Genomic DNA, 22,815 nt, shown 5'->3' on the forward strand with positions numbered 1-22,815 from the left:
TCACCGAGTGTTCAACATCCCTGTGCACCAAAGCCAGGCTGGCATCTGCTCCCAGCCATGCTCCATGCTGTGCCGGGCCGAGGGGGAGGAGATGCTCCCAGGGGTTCACAGCTCTTGGTGTGGGCTGTGGGAGCTGCAGGGAGGATGATTTCCTGGCTTTCCTGGGACAGCCCTGAAATGCAAAAGGTAGGGCTTGCAAGTTTCCCTCTTTTCTTCTTTTCCCATTGCTTCCATCTCCATTTAGGAGGTAGGAGGGCAAAAACAGATGATGCTCCAAGCTTTCCCACTCCTATCACCCTAGCCCCCAAAATGAGCCAGGTAAGGCTGGGGTTTGCCCTTAGGAAGGTGATACCGTATAAAATTTCCTCTAGGACGAAATTCCTGCTTTTAATAAAAGCCCCATTTAAATAATCAAAGTCCCAAAGATGAGATGCAACTGGCCCATTTGCCCAAGAGAGTGTTTCAGAATACTTTTACCCAACAGTTGGTCTGAGATCAAACAGACTTGGCATTGCACTGTTTCCTGGATAACATGCCATCATTATTTATTAATCTGAATCAAAGTGCTTGATGTTTTCATGCTATCAGTTAGACAGAGCTTTATCGTCTGCCTCCTTTTTCTTTTTTTTTTAAAAATTTGTTGTGTTTCAAGAAAGTTTTGAAGCTGTTTCAGTGGGAAATCCATAGCTTAAGTGGCAGCTTGCTCATCTTTTATTTATTTTTGTAATAATCCCATTGTTGCTCCTTCAAAGCTCCAAAAGATCCTTGTCCTCAGTCAGAAGTTTTATGCTTGGATGAGATTCTAATGGTGACTTTTAGAAGAAAAGCGTGTTTTCCTAGTTTTGAATATATATTGTCTCATTTGTTGCTTTTTGATTTAAAGAGAAGTCATTTGTCTGGTCACCGAGTAATTTTAAAGTACTTTTTTATATTGAGATTGAAATGACTGTGGAAAGTTCACAATTTTTTCATATATTTTAAAAACACAAACACAGGGATGTCAATCCACTGGGAGAAACAACAATGGGATGTGATTAGGGTGATTTCTGGCCTGTTTCCCATCATTCTTGGAGAGAAAGTTTTTGTGTGTGTGTCCCCGAAAAATTGTGATTTTCTGTGAGAAATCTGTTCCCTTTTCAGTTTGGAGTCTTCTTTGTTGTAGAAAGAAATTTGTATCTCAAAGTAGATGCTCTTTACTGAAATGCTTCTCTTATTGGAAAAGCATTTTTCTATAGAAATAGAGTTTCAATGGGAAATTTGCAGTCAGCTGTTACATGCGGCAGGCAACGCTGCTCCCCCATCCTCTCGAAAGGGTGGTTTCTTACAGAACCTGCACTTCTGCATATCCCTGCCAGTGTTGTGGTTTTACAAGCACATTTTCCTATTCTAAAATGTTTTCCTGTCTCCTGTTTTTGTGTAAAACATCCTCACAAAGAGGGAGGATGATTAATTGGAAACTACAGAGGAAACTACAAAATCAATTGCACTCATAGAGCTGTCTAATGTAGAAACTAAAATAATAAAAAAACCCAGAGAAATACATGGTTTTTTTTCACTCTCTCCTTATTCAGTCATAAGAGTCTTAACTGTTACTTGGAAGATTTTTCTGAAGCAGAATTGTAACCCTTACATTTTATCTTATTGATGCTCAACTACAAAAAAAAATTGTGAAAATAGCAAACAATATTAAAAAAAAGCCAAAAACTGTCTTGATGGGCTGCAGACTTATTCTCACCATTTACACCAAAAGAAGATCTGATCCCCAAGCTGATTGTGCTTCTTTACAAAATTAATCCATAAGATTTTCTGCTCATAAATAACTGTGAAATGATTGAACTTTAAAACATAAGACTTCTCATGCGCTAAACCTCACGGAAGAATAATCTCTTGATAAATTTAGTTTTAAAGTAACGGAAGCATAGATGATTGCAATTCTATTTTTAGACATGCGCAGTAAAAATTTTTTATTTGGTTTGTAGTAGCGTTAGTTTAAGTCAGAGCCTCCAAATGAAGATGGGGATGTGAGAACAAGCAGGAACAGCAGGGTCAGCGTGGTGAACAGCCTGGCCCTGGGTTTGGAGGCAGTTTTGGAAAGAAGATGAACCCAGATTGTGTTTGCCAAGGCAGGGGGAAGGAGACAGTGAGTGAGATATGAGATAGATGGAGCTGATGGCATCACTACCCACGTCAGAAAGACTTGACGACCAGGACTCTGCTGCCTATCTGTACCAACCAGCAAAGGAAAAGCACAGTTAAACCACCAGTTCTTGGGATCATTACGGTGTGCATTGGGTAAAATGGAGACAGTATCAGGAACTCTAGGTCTGTTCTATCAGGCCATACCAAAATAATAGTTACAAGCAGATTAGGCATTGAAATGTGTTTCTGCTTCATGTGTGTAAGAAGGGAGTTATGATAAATCAGCAGAACTCTGTCCTGGACTATCTTATTCTTGTTAGCCACTGTGAGAGTAAATGTTAAGCATGCAAAGTGGGATTTCCCATTACATTCTTAATGTGAATCTTCAATTTAATTTAGATTCACCTGGGAATATTATAAATTGTAAGAATTGAGATTATCAGTAATGCTTTTAATGGTCCGATCTTTCAAGCTAGATATTCTTCTTGCTTGGATCTAAGGGCTGGCTTACCGTCTCTCATTTGTGTTTTGTGACAGCATTTTACATGGCTGTCTTTGCCAGCTCTGTTGCTTCAGGACGATGGGAAGGGGAGGTAGGAGAAGTCAGGCTGTAGCCCAAGGCAGCAGTACAAAGCTGCAATCTGGTCTGCTGGGACCATTTCTTCCAGGACATCATCTTTAACTTCTCTGCAGCTCACTAACTTGGACATCAAGTGAGAAGCAGTTCTCACAAAGGATGGTGTGCTGGGTTAACCTTGTCTGGCCGCCTGGTGCCTACCAAGCCTCTCTCTCACTAACCACCCTCCTCAGATTGGGTGAACCCACCACAGGCAATTATTAGGTAAAGGGGAGCTAATATACAACCAGCCTATATTAAGAATAGTTATTAGGCCCTTGGAGAGTGTGAAATGCATCCTGGAGACATGGACGAGTGGGATCTGTGAAATCCAATCCAAATTTGCCTCTTTTCTTTCCCCCACTTGCATTTCCCTCTTCCCTGTCTGGCAATAGAGATGGTCAGGAGAGAGCGTGGATCCCAGACACCTCTTCTGGAGTTAACACTACAAGTTTTGGCAATATTTTTGGAAGGGAAGTAGAGTTGGGGAAGCACATTTTGGAGCCAGGCTAAACACTTGTGTGGGAAGAAAGGAACTGTGCCGTTCAGCTTGTTCTGCTTTTAAAATCCCTATATGCTTTGACATAATCTGTAAGACAAGCCCAAGACTGGAGTAGGAAATTGGCTGTGAACTGGTACGGATGTGCATTTTCAGCTCTTTTTTGGGTTATTTCGTTGTGGTTCCCTAGGAGTCATGGATGTCATTAGCCTGTATTTCACTCTACTTTCAAAAATATTAGCTCAAAGTAACTTTTGACTGTGTAACGGCACAATCCAGATCTCAAACATCCCTTTAATTTGTAGAAACAAGACAGAAAATATTTTCCAGGTTTGTGAGTCCATGGTGAGCCTGAGAGTATCAGGATAACCTGGGTGATCATGTTTCTGGCAACAACGTGGTTGTCATTGACTAATTAAATATGTGCAGTTTGTTGAAGCTGAAGATCTGTACGTCATATTGTAATGTAATTGTGGGCACCGGAAAGCTGTTGTAAAAGTGGTAGAGTTTGCCACACGCTGGGATGGAACAGCCCCGTGCTCCGCTCCGTTACCACCATGCATGTAGAGGTAGCTGGTCTCTTTTTTTTTTTCTGAGAAAAGTCAAGCAGAAGAAAAGCTAACACACATCACATGCCCTGGATCATATTCCACAATGGTCTGAATTTGGGGGGCGACAGGTTTCAGTCCAGATGCTCTCCAGGTCTGTCAGAGAAAAGCAGACATACAAGCGTAGACACTCAGTTCACAGTTACCTACCTACAGGTACATATCAGCACCTAAATTTAGGTGTCCTAATAAACAAATTGAATCACCAGGGCCTTCGCTAGAGTCTAGTGCATAGTTTATCTCACTGAAGTAGACATATAAAACAGGACAGATGACTCATGTCCTAACAGTGTCTACTTTTCCTTGAATGTCTAACATCCTGCGTTTCTTTGGTTTGGCTAATCTGTTCCAATGCATCACAGAAGCTAGATTTTAGTTGATTCATTCTGTCCTGTGTATGAGGCTATTTCACAAGAGTTGCATATCAAATACGTTATTTTTTTTTAGCTGAAAATGTCTATATTGCATTATTCATCCTGTCTAAGCTGAGGAACCACACTGCAGGATGGAAAAAGATACAGGTGGATGTACAGAGGAGCAGGCAGTATGTGAATTATTAGCCCCTTATGTGGCAGATTAAAAATTAAGAGATGCGACCAAAATCTTCCATTTCCTAATCAAATTTCACAGAATCACAGAATCACAGAATCATCAGAGTTGGAAGGGACCTCTAGAGATCATCTAGTCCAACTCCCCTGCTAAAGCAGGATTGCCCAGAGCACATTACTCAGGACTGCATCCAGGCGGGTCTTGAAAATTTCCAGAGAAGGGGACTCCACAACCTCCCTGGGCAGCGTGTGCCAGTGCTCTGTCACCCTCATCGTAAATAAGTTTTTTCCGTGTATTTGAACGGAACTTCCTGTGTTCTAACTTGTGCCCGTTACCCCTCGTCCTGTCACTGGGAACCATTGAAAAGAGCCTGGCTCCATCCTCCTTCAGCCCACCCTTTAGATACTTGTATGCCATAATAAGGTCTCCCCTCAGCCTTCTCTTCTCCAGGCTAAAGAGTCCCAGCTCTCTCAGCCTTTCCTCATAAGGGAGGTGCTCCAAGCCCTTAATCATCTTAGTTGCCCTTCGCTGGACTCGCTCCAGCAGTTCCCTGTCCCTCTTGAACTGGGGAGCCCAAAACTGGACACAGTATTCCAGTTGTGGCCTCACCAGTGCAGAGTAGAGGGGGAGAATGACCTCCCTCGACCTACTGGCCACACTCTTCCCTATGCAGCCCAGGATTCCATTGGCCTTTTTCGCGACAAGGGCACATTGCTGGGCCATGGATAATTTACTGTCTACCACGACCCCCAGATCCGCCATCCAGATTTCTATTTTTAGTTGAAATTTTCTTGAGAAAGGAAAAAACCCCCAAATTGGATGTTCAAGCGTTGCAGCCACTTCTGTATCATTTTAGGACCCAATCAGAGTAGATGTTATTATACCTCATAGATGTAATGTCCCTTGGATGCTCTCACCTTGTCCCCAGTATTCATATATTATTGTGGGTCTCTAGCTTGGAAGAACCCTGGCTATAGGAGGGAATTAGGGTCAAGATATTGGATGATCTGTTAGTGAAATTGCTATTTATCACCGCTATTAGTAATAATAAAGTTATTTTTAGAACTAGTGTTTTTTCTTTCAGGAAGTGCAGACACGTTCCAAAATTATGGACCCAGTGCGTTTTCCATTTTGAAAACAACCTGCGTTGATACCATCATCAGATGTTTCTCTTTCACAGGCCACTCGGTGTATTATTTTCTGGTTTACTCATTGACTGATTGGTCCCATAAGCTAAATTAATCAAGAAGCCACAACAGAGTTTGCAGTACCAGGCCACGATTGTGTGCTTCCAGTGCAATGCGCCTCAGGCCCAACTGAGTATTGCCAACCACTCAAGCATGCACTGTTGACACATAAATGCATATTTGGATGTAGCTTGTTAGTGAATGCAATGTCCCCAGCAGTTTTCTTTGGATGATTATATTATTGCTAATTAACAGAAAATGTCATGACTTTTGAAAAATAATTGTTTGTGCAATGTGTTATTTACCCTGAAAAATTCTTCCATGTAGAAAGATGAGGAAATTATACAGGGGAGAAGGGGAGGAATATTCAGGAGAGCCACAGGGTTCTCAGAAGCGTGAACCTCATTGACATCAGTTGGACATAGACAAAACCCCTCCTGGTACTGTGACTCACTTGTATACCTCTAAAATCATCCATGTTCGCTCCTCTTTAGATGCTCCCCATCATTTGCTCAGATGTTCTTTAGGTTTTGGTTAGTGTCAGGAGAAGTAAAGTTTAATTCAGCTAACCTACCAGCAAAATGTAGTAGCTAGGAGGCGGCAATCTTGGTGCTAGCATTAAAGGCTACTAGGTATTAAAAAAAAATTACAGTGAAAAATCCCTGGCTCCTCTGCCTTCTTGCTTCCATTGGCCTCATTTACATAATGGTTTAGAGCATTATGTAATTCAAATCAAATCACTGTCCGTCAGCACCAGCATCCATTGCATCTTTTCCATGAAGCTACGCCGAGTCACTGGAGTAAATGTATTTGAAAGGAATGACAGACATGAAATAATTCTGTCTCTCCGACGCCAGGGGTCTGACCCACCACCTATTGCAGTCACACAAAATATTTCCCTCGACTGACGTGAGCTGAGGATTGCACCCCCAGAGCCCATGTAAGCTCTTAACTCTGATTCCTAAACTTGGCAACCAAACCCAGGCAGTTTTCAATTGCAACTGGACCAAATATCCCTCCTCTTTGGACAGCAATAATCTCTGTCTCTCTGGGAGTCGGAAATCTCTTCCATCAAAGTGGAAGATCCACTAGCTTTATCCAAACAGTATTGTCAAATTTACAGTGCACTAAATAATGAATCAAATCTTCAATATACCCCAGCAAGCAGCAAACAGCTACTCCCTGACAGGATTCCCTGTTCAATTTATCCTTCGTGGGTCTCTATTTCCATTACCGAGCAGGATAATTTTGCCAATACATTTCTAAATCTGTGCCTTTTGATTTTTCTCCTGTGTATTTTATTGCAAAATCACTGAAAAGGCCAGCCCATGGCTGGGGCTCCATTAGCACTGAACACCATAGAATCATAGAATGGTTTAGGTTGGAAAGGACCTTGAAGATCATCGAGTTCCAACCCCCCTGCCATGGGTAGGGACACCTCGCACTAGACCAGGTTGCCCAAGGCCATGTCCAGCCTGGCCTTGAACACCTCCAGGGATGGGGCCTCAGCAACCTCTCTGAGCAACCTGTTCCAGTGCCTCACCACCCTTAAAATGAAAAACCATCCAAAACCATAGGCAGACAGGGGTCATGCATCCTTTTCCAGGGGAAGTTACCATGATAGACAGTGATGCATTGCATGGGACAAAGACGAGAAGAAAGTAGCTGTGCCAAAATCACACAGGATTGTTGTGAATGTCACTTGAAGGTTATCGCTGAGGACAGGGAGAGGTTTGTGGAAAGGTTAAGTTGACTTGGAATAAAGTAGGTGGGAGGGTGAGATAATTTTCTTGGCTAATGTATAGGAAAGGGATAGAGGTGGAGAAGGATGGGAAGCTGGGTGTAGGTGTAGGTTTACGGATAGGGTGGAGTTCAACGAAGCATGGTGGTGATGGAGCAAAATGCTCCCAATACTGCAGACTTGGCAGGACCTGCTGTCTCACCTCCTATTCGTGGGATGTGGAAAGGGGACCTGCCACCTCTCACAGCTTAACATTGTATGATTTGGGTCTGTCTCTCCCAGCTTTTCACATCTGGTATTTTCTTGACCCTTCACCTCTGCCCCTTTTAGTTTCTGTCACCCGACAAAAGGCAAACCTTTATTTCTCTGTTTACTGGTTAAAATCGTGTTCAGTTGTTATGTCACGTTTGTGTCTTAGTTCAGTGCTAAAATTGTGAAAGAGGCACTGTCTTGGCTTGTAGAGTTTCATCCATTTTTTTCAGTCTAAATATGCAAGTTGTGGTGACGGCTTTTGTAAGGCTGTTGGTTTTCCCTGCTGATAAGATGTGTCTCCATAACTCAGACGGTGGGGATCAGTGATGTCTTACCTATAACTTTGTGGTAATACATCAGACAGCTTTCCAGCCGTGGCTCCCTCTCCTCTAGATGCATGCAGCCAAGCTTTTGCTGGCCAGCATAAAACCTGCCTTCTTTCAGCAGCATAACTATCCCATAATGGCTTCAGAATATATTTTAATGGCCGTTTTACAACTTCCTATATCCGATAGAATGTCTTTACAAAACACTCTGTGAATAAAATGGACCAGATTTGGTATATTTTATTCATGTGAGCATTCAAAGCACCTAATGGTGTGAGTAGTGTATATTATATTTGGCACAACATGGAGTTCTCCTGAAGATTTCTTATTTCTTGTTCAAAACCTAGTGACTGCATCCTGAGCCGAAAACATTCCTCTTCCTTGGTAGCTCTTTGCAAGCTCTGTTGGTTTAGAGTAGCTAAGGAGAAATCTTTCCCTGCATCTGAAGGCTGAGTAGTTTACAGTAAAATAACTCCAAGGCCAATCTCTAGTTAATTAAAAAAGACATGAAAACCTGTTGGGTGCAGAGAATTATAATTTTCAGCAAAATATAGAGATGTGCACTGGTAACTGTAATGTGCTGCTTCCCTCTTGCTTATTTATGTCATTTGGTTGCAGCATAATTTGAAATAAAAACACCTGCAAAGAAAGCAGAATATTTTTAGCTCACTAAAAATATATATTTTATCATAAGAGAAAACTTAGTGCCAGCATTTAATTCCTGGCATAACATTTGTCATCCCCAAATACTGTTTCAATATCGGGATGAAATCTTCTGAATTCATTTCCTTTTAGCCCATGTTAGCTTTCTGAAGACTTTATCTTATCATTAAGTCATTGGTAATATCAGAATGCCGCGATTCTGATGAGTGAGGTGCCAGCAAAACTCAATAAACTGGATTTAAAAGAAGATATAGCATAGGCAGAGCTGGTTGTGACGAAAGGCTCGTGGGTCGGTGACTCTGAGATTTCGGTTTGGACGTTTCATGTCATGTTGTTTTTTTTTTTTCCCAACGACATGAATGCAATGAGTTCTCCTACTTATTTATTTCTGCCCCTGGTCAGCATGCATGGTGAACAAACAGGGCTCGTTTTAGAAAATCTGTGTTATGCGATGTCATATCAACCTGCAGGGTTGCCTTGTGACGTGGGCAGCAAGAGGAACTCTGTCTCACAGCTCCTCCTGCGTCAGTCTGGGGCTGATCTCAATGCTGTGCTTTGCCTGCGAGATCTCCTTTGAGAGTTAAGCATTGCAGCCGTTTCCATCGGGTTTTTGTGGAATAGAAAACCTTTCCACTGCAGGCCAGCCATGGGACCCCGCCTGGTCCCCGGCAGCTGTTGGTGTCTCCAAAGTCTCTGCCGTGTTCAGCAGCACCCTGATTCACACCTTTGACTCCCAACTCACCCAACAAGATGTCTCTGGATGAAGAAGCATTTGCAGATTGCCTTCACAGGTTGCAAACCTCCCCCCCCCCCGGGTTTTCCAGCTCCCTGCAAGCTTGGTTACCTTCTAGGTCATTACTTTAAAACCCCAATTACACACTCTCTGGTGTTCATGGTCTGGTACCCTCTTTAAGGAAAGTGTTTCTATCCAAATATTCCTGGTCCTAATAGATCACTTCCCCGGCTGCTGTGACTTCCCTGGGATGGGTAGAGCTGTGCTGATTTACGCCAGCTGGAGAGGTGGCTGATTATATTTGTTAGGAATGTGTAGTACAAAAAAAAAAAAATCATTGTTTATGGTCTTGACAAAATTACGCCTGTTGGAAAAAAGAAACAAACCAGATATCAGTTTAAGCAGAAGTAATGAGCGTGCTGTATAAAATTTCAAGGACTGTATTATTCACTCCCCCCTTGTTTTGATGTGAGCACACGGACCCTCAGAGTGTGTATTAACGGCAACTGAAATTTTTCAGTTAAAAGACAATTTCCCATGACACCTCCTAGATGTGGAATTGAAGTGCGGTATAAACATAAATGAATTAAGTCTCAAAAGGTTGCCTGTTTTTTGTCAGTAAAATTATGAAGAGTGTCTATGTCACCTAGACTCCTTTAGCCTCTTGGTCTTTATGCATCTTTATGTAGGAAGTCTTTATTTGATCTTAATTAAAAACAGGAGTTCTCCATGAAGGCATTACTTCATGGTTGGTACAAAACTTTCATGCAGTCCCGTATCACCTTGTAGTCTTTTTACACTTGATAAAATGTTTGTGTGTATGTGTAAATTTATGCAGAAGAATTTGTGAATCGAGGTGAGTTAACATTAAATTAGGTACGTCGTTGTATTATTCTTTATTTCCCCAGCCTATTATTCTCATGTATTGCAGTGCTCTGCGGGTCAAGGGAAAATGCCAAATAGATTATATGGAAAAGAGGAGGGGAAAAGTGCTCCATGTAGTCTCAAACATTTAAAAGAAACCCATCCTCATGACTGTTTTTGTTACCACAGCGGTTAGGAATGCAAAGTCTATATTTAGTCACAAACATTTCTCAAACAAAAGGAGAATTTAGGACTCCTGAATCTTCTTTTGTAAGATTTGGGTCTAGCAGGATCGCAGTGGAAACACAGCTGCTGCCACCCATCTCCCCAGCCCGTGGGCAGTAGTAGCTTCTTGAGTGACATCGCGGAAATCAGTAGGTTCAGTGAATACAATCCTACTTGAGATGAGCATGTATGATGGTACCTAACCTTTAGCCTCTAAGCGCCACTGTCACAGTGTTGACCTTCAAGTTTGGCTCCTTTATTATCATTGCCAAGTGTGTGAAATATACGCATGCATGTCCTTGATACCACGCCAGGCAAGCAATCCTATACCGTTGTGCAAGCAGAAGATGGAGGTGCAAAAAGCTGTGGCTTCTCTGGAGTCAAGGTCCAGCCAACTGCAGTGCACAGCAAGAACCTCAGCTTCTGCTTCCCCTGTTGGTTCTGGAGGACGGGATCTCCCTGCTGGCTCGTGTCAGCCTCTTGGGCCATGATAAGGGGTTAGCAGGCACTAGGGTGGAGGTCTGGGTCCACATAGCCCATGCAAGAGCAGGCGGGCAGCTAGCTGGGGATGAACAAGACCTACTTTCCTTGTTTTTACACCTCTGCAGGCAATCTGTTGCCCAAAATGGCCTTTTGGGTGATGGTCACCCATCCACAGCATGTCAGGGACAGCTCTGTAGGGCATACAGGTCACGTTCTGAGAACCTGAAAGGTCTTTTGAGCCGGGGTGGCTGAAACCTGTGACAGTAATGCTAAAACTAATGGAAAACGTCATTTATCTTTCTGATTAAATAGAAGTGCTAGCAATATCTTATTTGTTTGTACTGTTCTCACTTCTTGCCATGCCATAGAAAATACGCATCTTGGGGCTTTATTTTCATATGCACATTTTGTTTACATAACGAGTACGTTTTTATCAGCAAGAACCGATGTTAACTGAATTTAACAAAGACAAAGCAAGAGGGAAATGTTCTTTCTGTGCATGGTGATATCACAGAAACAATGTGTTTGAAGCCTTGTACTTCAAAAATATGCCTGAGAGGAATGGAAAAATCCGGGCCCATATTGTAAAAACGTGAGTCACAACAGCTATTATCTCTTAAGAAATGGCATTCTAGCTCTTTGATTCAGTCATTGATGATTTCCCTTTTTAAGTTGTGGTGCTTTCTTACCCTTTTAAGAAGCATCTGGGCTAACCCTGGCTATTTGTAGAAATGTTTGCAATTCATAGATTAAAAGAAATTAGACATAGAAAAGACCCGTGAAATTATCTTGTCCATTTCCCGAAAGCATATGAAATTGAAAAAGAATTAGGCTAAATATATATATTAAAATTTAGAACTTTAACTTATATACAATATGAAGACAAAACATGTCAAGATTTTTCAAGGATGCTGGAAAATGTAATTTTTTAAATAAAAGTAAAGAGAAGAGTAGCAAAAGCTCTAATGAAGTTTGTGTGGGATTTTCCAGCTGTTCCTGCATAGCTTTCTTTCCAGAATTTGCAGATAAAATTGAAGAGATCTGCTTTTGACTAGTTTGAAGTTGATTCAATTTTCTAATAAGAGAGAGTTTTAAGCAAAAATAATTCCCTTAAAAAAAAAAACAACACAAACAAACAAGTAAAAAAAAAACCCAAACACTTCTCCTTTTGATTCCATTTTTCTGGCTATTTTATGCCCCTCATCTTGCCCTATCCTTTTTCTATTTTTTTCTTTTTTTCTTTTTTAAAAATTTTGACCAGTTCTGTTGCCAGAATGACTTCTTTTAGAAGTCCCTAAGGAAGTCTGGAAGGATGATGAATAATCTAGTGAAGATTCAGTTTGTGATCAAGCAACACCCATGAAAACCGTGGCACTTAGTAGAGACATTCCACACATCCTGTTATCATCTCAGTAAAATACTCAGTGTCCCTCATGCTTTATGGCAATGCCTCCAGTTCGGCTGTGTGGAGAAGGTGGTGCAGAGGTGGCTACCACCAGTTTTCCAGTAAAGGGAATGTCTGTGTAGGTTGGAGGCCACCCAGCCTGTGTTCCGAAGCACTGGAACCAGGTAGTTGGTGCAGTGCAGGTCCTGAGCACCTGCAGATCTACAGGGTACTAACTTTGGTTCTCCATATGCGTCCATGCCTGCACAAGCTCAGACCAGCCACAGAGTTGGTGGGCAGACTGAGGCCTTGCCCAAGGCAGCGTGGACTGTCTTGTGTTGGCGTCAGTGTTATGTAAGGACAAAAGAACATAAGAGCAGATGTGTTTCTCCAGACTGGTGGCCTAGGAAGAGCGTAAAAACAGGGCAAACGTAAGTAGTCCTTCTTGCACGTACCCAGGTTCTGCAGCTAAGGGATTTTCTCAATCAGATACAGCACCTTTGTGTTTAAAACCGTTAATGGCTCTTTTGCCTTTGGATTTGTCCCATGGCTTTGTGAATCCTTGCCATTTGCAGCCAACAAGTCTCACAGGACAACTCTGCGCCGTGTGGAAAGCGGCTCCCGTGGTTGTTTCAAACCTGCTGCTCTGTGATTTCATTTGAAATTTCTCCATCCTTGTATTATGAGAAAAAGCCAACAATCATTCCCCATTTACCGTCTTCACAGCACTACACCTCCGCTAACAGCCCCCAATGATCTCCTCTCTGGTTTAGAAACCTAGTCTGAGCCCTTCCAGAAGTACTGACCAGTCACAGATTTTTATTACGCACTTCAGCACTGAGAAAGGTTTCATTGTGAAAAAACAAAAATCAAAATGACAAAAAAACTCCGTGAATTCTCTGGCCACCTGTACTGATGTAATTTATAGAAAGTGAAATTCTATTTGCTTGCACTGGTGCTGAGTCACAAAGCGTTGTGCATAAAACTCAATTTGTGGGAAAGCTTCTAATTTCCTGATTTTCAGGAGGAAGGGGACAAAACAAATGGGAGGGGGGGGAAGAGGAATAAAGAGAATATCTAAATAAAGAAGAATGTCAGAATACCCAAACTCCAGGAAGGCTAATTCATTTTAGCCCTGCTTGTTCAAACACGCAGTAATGCGGAGTATAATGTACGAGCTCCAGTAAATCATTCCTGTATGATAGGCTGTGATCAATGACAATTTAATGAATTCATTTTAAAACGAAGTCAGAATAGGAAAAACAGTAGTTATTTGAAAGAGTACTTTACTCAAATAAATTGAGTCAATAAATATGCTATTTGTCATGCAGAGTCCAGTTAGTCTTGTTTGCTAACAAAAATGCTGTCATCACAGAGCCTAATAGAAGCAAACTATCTGGAACTATCCACTGTAAATAGACAAATACCATCTGAAAGCAGAAAACAACAATTGCGGCCGAACAAAGAATTGCATCCTGCGCACATCGACAAATGCAATAGGGTAGCCCACCTCAAAATCTACTATTTTGTTTGTCACCAGCTTATATTCTGCTTTAGTATGAAAGGTCTGGTGGTAGTGAAAAACCAAGGGCTGTGTTTATTCTGTGAAATGAGTTTTAATTGTTGCGTAGTGAGGGTTTGTCTTGCTGGAAAAACATGCCACTAAAGTCGCTATTAAATTGCAAAATATGGCTTCAGTGAACTTGGATGGATTTGTGCAGGCTGCTAGAACAGCATTAAGCTTCATACAATAAGGCTGCTTGTTCCGCTGTGTTTTTCACCCTTGGCTTTATTCGTGTAAATCGGAGAGGTACGGCCATTCTCACTCATTTTCATTCAGGCGAGTACGGGAAGTGTTAGCAGTGAAGCACCATCCACCCAAGATGGTCAAACCTCACAGGTTTGGGTTAGATGTTCAAACCAGTATTGGATGGAAGGAGCCTGGTTTTCAGATGTAATGAACTGGCAACAGTGGCTATTCAGCATCTCAGAAGCTTGGAGTGCTCTCATAAGGTCCCAGGGCTTTGCCAAGCATATGTGGGCTTCCAACATCCTTCAGATTGTAGGGTGTGGAGGAGAAAATGCCCAAAAGTCTTGACAAATATCTTGAAGATGGTATTTCCTATCCCAAAGAAAATGAAAAATTATGTTGCAGAAGCCTAAGACAGAGATTATGAAGAATTTCTGTGTGATTTAAGAGTCTGAACTTGACCCTCCACTTTTTAAATTTGGAATAGAACAGCTGGGGCATTTTTAGAGTTTGTACCATGTGGCCAGAGATTGGCCAATTTAAATCTGCCCTGCGGTCATGTTAGGCACATTGTTCATCCACTCCCAGATCTGCATTTTCAAAAATGAGTTAGGAATCCAAATCCCTGTGGCTTTCAATGAAACTTAAGCTTGTATGAATCCAAGTTACTCCTTAGTTTGGATTTAGCTTCCCAAGCAACTGAAAAACTTAAGACTACTCCACAGTCTCTCTACAAAGTCTTTTTAGCCCTGATCATGAGTGATTCCTAATTGAAATTACAGTTTTGGCCATTTCTGTTTTCCTTCATGTTCTACTAACCGCATAAAAATAGATGAAGGGTTTCCCGACAATAGATAGCCTAAAAGTTATTTGGGTTATTCTTTTCATTGTGATGGCTTTGTTCTTCTTGCCGTGCTCCCGTCTCTAACCTTTGGTACTTTTTGTTTCAGTTGTTTCCACTACTAGGAGTAAAGACCAGTAAAGACAAAGCAGGATGAAAAGATGGCTGACTTCTTGTTACCACCGGGTACTAACAGCTTCCACCGGTTCACGCCTGAATCCTTGGCTGCTATTGAGAAAAGAATCGCGGAGAAGCTTGCAAGGAATGCGAAGCAGGAATACAGAGAGCAGCTGGGCGAAGAAGAGAAACCTCAGCCTCAGTTTGATTTGCAAGCTTGCAAGAAGCTGCCCGATATCTATGGAACTGTTCCTCCAGAGCTCATTGGGGAGCCATTGGAGGACCTTGACCCTTTCTACAATGATCGTAAGGTGGGCACCAGCCATCCATCCTGCTTCTTTGCTTTTGCTAAAGCATGAACGCCGTCTCTGTTGCAGGGGCTCCGGTATTTATCATTCCACAGCCAGTAAAAATACTGTTTTCCAGGTTTGGGATCAGAGTTTTGGTATGAGCAGGGCTCCCAGAAAACGTCTGAGCAGGAGGGCAAAGAGGGATAAAAAGCATAATTTAAACTTGGGTGTTTTCAGGTAACTCCAAGTATGAAAATACAGTTTCTGAAAAAAAGCAGAGCAGTAGCTGAGTTAAATTAAGCCAGAGGTTTTTATCTACCCTATCTTGCCTCCTGCATGAGCCTTGACTCTTCACAGGTCTGTTTATCACTTAAGACCCTTAATGTTAAGGGCTTCTGGGTGACTTGAGTCTTGTGCTAGCACTCTGCTTAAGAGCAGGAGGCACCTCCAGAACCGTTCCTGGAGAGCAGCGGTTCTTTTCCTGCTGAGGGATGGTTCAACTCCATTTAAGATGAACAAAACAGACCTGAAGGGAGATGGGAGTAGCAAGCGCAATGCTGGCGCTTTGCAGAAGGGTAAACTTTGCCCCAAAGCGAGCATCACCTGATGAGGAATCACGTGTAGGCTGGACCAAAGCCACAACAGTGCAAACAGCTTCTGTCAAAAGGCTGTTGACAGCAGAGCTGGGCTGGTTGCTTACTACAGTGCGTTTCCCTTTCCAAACATTTGGCAACACAGGGGACAAAATAAGGCTTGGAAACACAGTGTGTTTTTAGGAAGCTTCCAGTTCTTTCAGGTACCGATGTTCCTGATTTTGGGCTATACTATTTCCTGTAAACAATGAATGAATATGACCACAATACTACTTCTATTAAAACAGTGTAGAAACAGGTGCAAGAATTACAGAATAAAAGTTAGATGGATAAAGACAAATAGATTACTTAGCTGGATGGGCCTATATTAATTTACCTTTTAATTTGCCTGCTATCCCTGGGCTCAAGCAGCAGGATACAGATTTGCAATTAGAGTTTATCTATTGGGTGTCCTGATCTTGTCTCTGAGTGAATATTAGTTCCTCTGTGCATGGTGGGGCACCTTCAGAGCTCTGCAAATTGGGCCAGCATCCATCCACATTTGATTTAAGATAACTCACAGTATTGGTTTCCTCTGCCTGTATTAACCTGAGTACAGTGACAGTGCCTCAGGTCAGATCCTGCTGTGGAGCTGTGCCTCATGCAGCTTCTTACTCGGTAAGACAAAAAACGTTGAGTGAGAGCAACAAAGTGCTTAAGGTAGAGGAGATGGAGTAACAACATATTAAGGTTCCCAGCACCTGGGAAGAAGAGCATCATAAAAGTCCCACCACCATATTTTAGTCTCCAGGTCATTTTTTATTTTTAGAGGTAATTCCACTCTCGTCCCAGCCCTGTGATGGAGGTGATGGCACAGGACCCTGTAAGGAGCGAAGGAAGAAAAAATAGTTGGGATATTGCAATAAGACAGGCAACAGCTCTTCTGGGAGGGTCTTGGACAAAACTCTTCACTGAATGAAAAGGCGTTTGAGGGTCTCGGGAGGGAGTGGGGAAGAAGTATGGGACGCTGGCAGGAATTTCCCATTGGGACGTGGGCTGGGAAAAGCTGAGCATAAATGCAAATACTGAATGTTCTCATTTTCTGTTTTGTTTTCCAGACATTTATAGTACTGAACAAAGGGAAGACAATCTTTCGATTTAGTGCCACTCCTGCCTTGTATATACTTAGTCCTTTCCATCCAATCAGAAGAGCAGCAATTAAAATTTTGGTACATTCATATCCTTTCTGTTGATTTCCCCTCTTGTGTATTTTATATGGTTTTTAAACACAGATGGATGGAAGTCAGAAACCATTTTATTTCATTAAGCTGTTTTAAATCTTTCGGCTGAATTTGCTTGCACAAGCAGAAATGCACTTGGATTTTTGGGTTGTTTCATTTTGTATTGTTATGTGAGCGATGAAAATGAGTAGATTATACTACTGACATCAGATAACATGAACTGCACTCCAGAGGCTGGTGAGTTTACTCAGGTTTAAAGGGTGTGGAGGACCTGATCATGTTCAGTAAAGAGTCAGTGGAAGAAACTGGGTGTAGTACCTTAGAAAGGAAGGGAACCGGGAGGCTGGAGCACACCTGGGGAAATCTACACTGACGGAGAGCTTCGCTGCTGAGCACTTAAGCGACCTCTCCCATGAGACTCTATGACACCGTATGCAGATGCAATTTAATTTTGAACTGCCTCAGAACTGAATTTTTTTTTGCTCTCCTGAAAGAGAACATTTTAAAAATTGTTTTGTTGTTTTTTTTTTTTTTTTTAGTTTGTTTATTGTAATGTGTTATCCAGCTAGGAATGAAAGCACTGGCTGGCCTGATGGACCTTTCAAGGGAAGGGAGATGCCCGATTTCCTCTAGCTCTAGTTCTGAAGTCATGCAAGATATATATATGTATGCAGAGGTTGGTTTTGGCTTGTTTTTTTAACGTGGCCACAGAAACATTATATTCAGCCGTAGTCACATCTCTCTGGAAGAGAAAACTGACCCAAATGTTCAGCTTTGTGTGAACATTACAAAAACGACACCCTTTTTCGTGAATTGCCCGCTTTCTCTACTGTGCACATGGGAGACCTGGCAGTGATAATTCAAAGGTTCGACATGCTGCTGTGATGATCATGTGATGTTTTAGTGACGGAAATCCCTCATCTGCAATGCCCATGTCTGCTAGAGAGAACTAATGAATACTAAGCAGGTAGCATCCCGGAATCATTGGTTTATTATCAAATTTCAGGGAAAAAAAATAGGGAAAGAAACCTGATTCCCCGTGGTCATCCATGCAGCCAGGAAAAAAAAAAAAAAAAAAAAAAAAAGAGAGAATATAGATATTCTAACAGGAGGAAAAATAAACGAAGCTTCTAGTAACAATAATTCTATGCAAAAATGAATGTGATATCCGCCAAGATGTTAGTATGGTTACTAAGAATACACCATAGAATTTTGCAGAGAGTTTTGCTTATGGATCATGTTATACATGCAAAGAGTACAGCCCATGCTGCTGCGTACCCAGAGCCCAACAGTGTTTATGAGGTACAGTTCCATCAGCACAGCCTTGCTGAAGTTAATGGAGGTCAATGCATTTGCACGGGTATGGCTTAGAGAAGAATTTTAAAATTGGGCTTCTCAGAAAAAAGCGTGTATGTGTGAATATTGGCTCCAGCTTTGGAGGCCTGTTCTGTCTTCTGCTCACTTTATTCTACACCATCTGGTGAAGCCAAGAGATCACGAGTATGTGTAATACAGAGGAAGTACATGCCCTTGGTAGCAGTCAACCAAAAGATAAGTATGCAAGAAATCCTTATCACATTACATCGAAGGAAAAAGACAAGAGAGGAGTGAATTTGAACCATATGTCAGGAACAGAAATACAATCAGATAAGGAGTGTAAAATTTTGGGAGTGGAAATAGCATTTTAGTTCCAGAAAGACCCAAGTTGTCACCTTGTGTTGATAATGTCAGGAAATCCAACAGCTCAATCTTTGGCAAGCACAGGCAGGAGGCAACAGCTCCAGTCCCAGAGAAACAGCGGTGAAGTTCCTGCATCGGGCGCTGGTTTGTTTTCTGTCAATAAGGACCTTTCACATCAACCTGAAACACAAAGGCCAATTGCCTGAGCAGGCAGTCAATATCCCAGGCAGAAAGGAGCCTGAATCAACAAGTACTCAAGCAGGTTATATCACAGACATGAACCTGGGAACCAGATCTATTGTCATGTGTGACTGTAATCAAGCAATCTTTATTTTCCCCAGGGCAAAAAAAGAGCATTAACAAATGGTGCCCTGCCACGTAGGTGTCTGAAGCAACTTCTTTAGTAGATGCCATATTTCCATTTCCAGTCGTTGACTGCACCTTGAAAGCGAACAGTAGAACAGAAGAGAGGACAGACTAAAATCGTCCTATATAGAAGCTGTGGGGGTTACAGTTCTTGGTTAAGTAGCTGCATGTGTCCTCTGAGACTTCAGGCAGGATAGATCCTGTATGTTCCCTGCTCATCCACCCAAGCCTGTTTAGTCTAGTCATTCAAAAATACACCCTTCCGAGGGAAAAAAACATCCACTGCCTCCTAGTAATGTGAATTACATACATCATCAACATACCCCTAAACCTCTTCTATATATTTCTCCTCTTCTTCGGAGTCTAGGAGGCTTCATGAAAGGACCATGGCCCAGATGGCTGCCCAGAAGGCAGCCCTGGTCCATTTCTCTCACAGAGGACACGGGGAGCGTATGTCTGCATCCCATCTATATCAAATGCAAAACAAGAGTATTGGAAGAACCCTTTTGCCTTCTGCATCATTATTAGCTGTTATTAACATCTTTATTTACTTTCTCCACCTATTAATAAGATTAAACCACTGCTAACATTTCATTGATGCCTTATGGTCTAAAAGATTCCTCTTAGTTCTTCTTGCCCACAAGCCAACGACCATTCTGTGGTGTCCTTAATTTCACCAAGCATTTTGCGGTTCTGTATAAAATCCGTAGCAATTGCTATTCCTAGTTTTTCTAGGTATTGTACACAGTTGCTTTCAGTTTGCCACTGATCCAGAACGGGGTTTGGGCCAAAATTACCTTCCTTGATGCTAGAATTATGGATTCTGGCCTATTAAAAAGAAGAAAAAGCTTCTTAAAACATTTCCAATCTTTGTCCGTATTTTCTGCTTGCAACTTTTCTCCTACCTGTTTTTACACACTTTCCTCCGTAAGGGAAAATGAGACCTTGTGAAGCACCAATTACATGTACTATTGATTGGGACTAACCTTTGCTTGCACATATTATGTGTAATTTGGCAATGATCACTTAAAGAGCCTCTAGTATTCAGTCTGCTAATTAACAATTATCTATAATAATGAAGTCTAGAATAGAAGTATGCTGTGTTTGACTCAATATCTTTGTGCTAGAAGATAAAATTTATAACTTTCAGTATCAGTTTGGTCAAAGCCTATTCTATAACTTCAAATTGGAAATAACAGGTTTAATCAATTACAGAAATGATCCTGATGAGTAGCTTAGTTTATTTGGTTTATAACAGAGTCCAACCCGTACTGCTGGATGTGTTAGCCGTGTCAACTCATGGATTAGTAGGCTTTAAAAAATTGGAATAATTAGCGCTTCTAAGATAGGTAACAGACAATGATGTTAATATAGATTATCTCCATTTCATCTCCTTTGTTCGTTCTGAGTAGATCATCATCAGTGACTTTTTCTAATGCAAACAATTGCATTAAATTTCAGGTAGGAATGTGAATTTTCACTCTGTAGGAATTTCTGTTTTCTCTTTCTTTTAACACAGGTCTCTGGTGCATATCCAGCTGAAATGTTGCTTTCTTTTATGATCTTTGTAGTTTTCAGCTTGGTCATAACAGTCCGTTTTAATTCATAGTGCATTTGATGTCCCAAAACTGACCCTTTATATTTTCAACCTGTGCTCTCCTGTATATTCTCTTTCGTGTTTGAATAAGAAGGTGATGACACTTGCCTATAAGTGAGCATCTGGTGAAGCCATTACAGTCAGCTTATACCACAAGGAAACAGGGATGTATAAATCAGACCAGTGATCCTAAAATGGGTGGTTATAGCAGAATTGAATTGAATCACAGAATCACAGAATTATCAGAGTTGGAAGGGACCTCTAGAGATCATCTAGTCCAACTCCCCTGCCAAAGCAGGATTGCCCAGAGCACATCACTCAGGACTGCATCCAGGCGTGTATTGAAAATCTCCAGGGAAGGGGACTCCACCACCTCCCTGGGCAGCCTGTGCCAGTGCTCTGTCACCCTCACCGTAAGGAAGTCCTTCCGTGTATTTGAACGGAACTTCCTGTGTTCTAACTTGTGCCCATTGCCCCTCGTCCTGTCACTGGGAACCATTGAAAAGAGCCTGGCTCCATCCTCCTTCAACCCACCCTTTAGATACTCGTATGCCACAATAAGGTCTCCCCTCAGCCTTCTCTTCTCCAGGCTAAAGAGTCCCAGCGCTCTCAGCCTTTCCTCATAAGGCAGATGCTCCAAGCCCTTAATCATCTTAGTTGCCCTTCGCTGGACTCGCTCCAGCAGTTCCCTGTCCCTCTTGAACTGGGGAGCCCAAAACTGGACACAGTATTCCAGTTGTGGCCTCACCAGTGCAGAGTAGAGGGGGAGAATGACCTCCCTCGACCTACTGGCCACACTCTTCCCTATGCAGCCCAGGATTCCATTGGCCTTTTTGGCGACAAGGGCACATTGCTGGGCCATGGATAATTTACTGCCTACAGTGAAGTATAATATTTGTTTGGCATGGCCTGAAGATAGCACTCTGGTTTGCTGTCATTGTTTTCATAGCATTTCATAGCATTTCACTGCAGTTGAAAAAGTAATCCAGTGTTTTCTAGGCTAGCCACAGATTACAACCTAATTGTGTTAACTGGACGGACACAACTTACAGAAACATATCTCAGGCTGACTTGAGAAAATGTGACTGGATATCAGCTCTCCTTCCCAGTCCTTCAGCAGGAGGTGTTGGCTCAGAAGTGGAAACTGTTTGTGAGATGAGCGGTCCCTCTGAGTTCAATTACTGCTTTCTGCGATGGCACTGGGGAATACGTAGGTTGGTTACTACCAATTTAACCTCGGAGTTGCTTATGTGGCCCATTGGAAAACGTTCCGCTTTGTACTCAGCGGAGATTTTGGCTCTGCGAAAGGACAGTTTTAATGCAAACGTTTCAGGAAATACCTTTGAAATTATATTCTTTGATCACTATTCTTAAACAAAAAATACCACCAATGGGATCAGTAAAGGGGGTGAAACAGAAAAACCTTTTTTTTTCCTAAAGAAGGCAAAGGTAGTTTACATTTGGATGCTTGTGTTCTTCCTTGAGAAGAGTCCCAACCTATTGACTGCGATGAGGGCTGTTTTCCTTCGCTTTATCTTCTCTTCGCTTTAAGTCATTAGTTAAACTTTCTCCAGTAGCATGGAACCTACTACTTATGCAGGAGAATCCCACCGTGTTTTGTAATTTTTTACAGCAAGTGGCACGTGCTTTTATAAGAGCAGCTCACTGAACTATATTTTCAATTTCAGGAATTCGATTTAGTGTGCTCCTTTTCGTATTTATGGCCTCAGCTTAGGAGCTAAGTGCATGGACTATACACTTGGGAGGTTCATTTTAGCCTCCAATTAGAGAAACCGGTGCCTCAGCTGAGGCAGTCAGCTTTGCAGACCAAGCCTGTGTATTTGCTAACCAGGTTTGGAGACCAAGCCGTAAATTTAGTGCTCTGAAACTCATATTAGCTTTTGGTGAAACTTTATACTGAAAGCGAGGCCTCAAGCCCGTTAGAGAAGTTAGAAAGTCCGGATTTATAACTTGCCCTACTGCCTGAGAAATGTTTCAGGATGCAAAATAAAATGGGAATTTGCAGACACAGGTTTTTTCCGTAGATACTTAAATGAGATTAATCCCTCTTTTCATACAAAGCTGTGCACCT

The 22,815-nt window shown here is 42.0% G+C and overlaps 1 protein-coding gene across 1 annotated transcript in view; it reads left to right on the forward strand.

Moving 5' to 3' along the window:
• Positions 1-15,021: 15,021 nt before the first annotated feature.
• LOC309686298 (sodium channel protein type 5 subunit alpha-like) overlaps positions 15,022-22,815 on the forward strand; it is a gene marked incomplete at its 5' end in the record, with an annotated part of 177,068 nt that continues 169,274 nt past the window's right edge. Inside the window, 3 exon segments of the mRNA XM_082498902.1 lie at positions 15,022-15,288; positions 16,958-17,080; positions 17,083-17,087. Coding sequence (XP_082355028.1) covers positions 15,022-15,288; positions 16,958-17,080; positions 17,083-17,087 — 395 coding nt within the window.

Source organism: Vanellus vanellus (genome assembly GCF_965231255.1).
Source record: "Vanellus vanellus genome assembly, chromosome: 2".
Lineage (NCBI taxonomy): Eukaryota > Metazoa > Chordata > Aves > Charadriiformes > Charadriidae > Vanellus > Vanellus vanellus.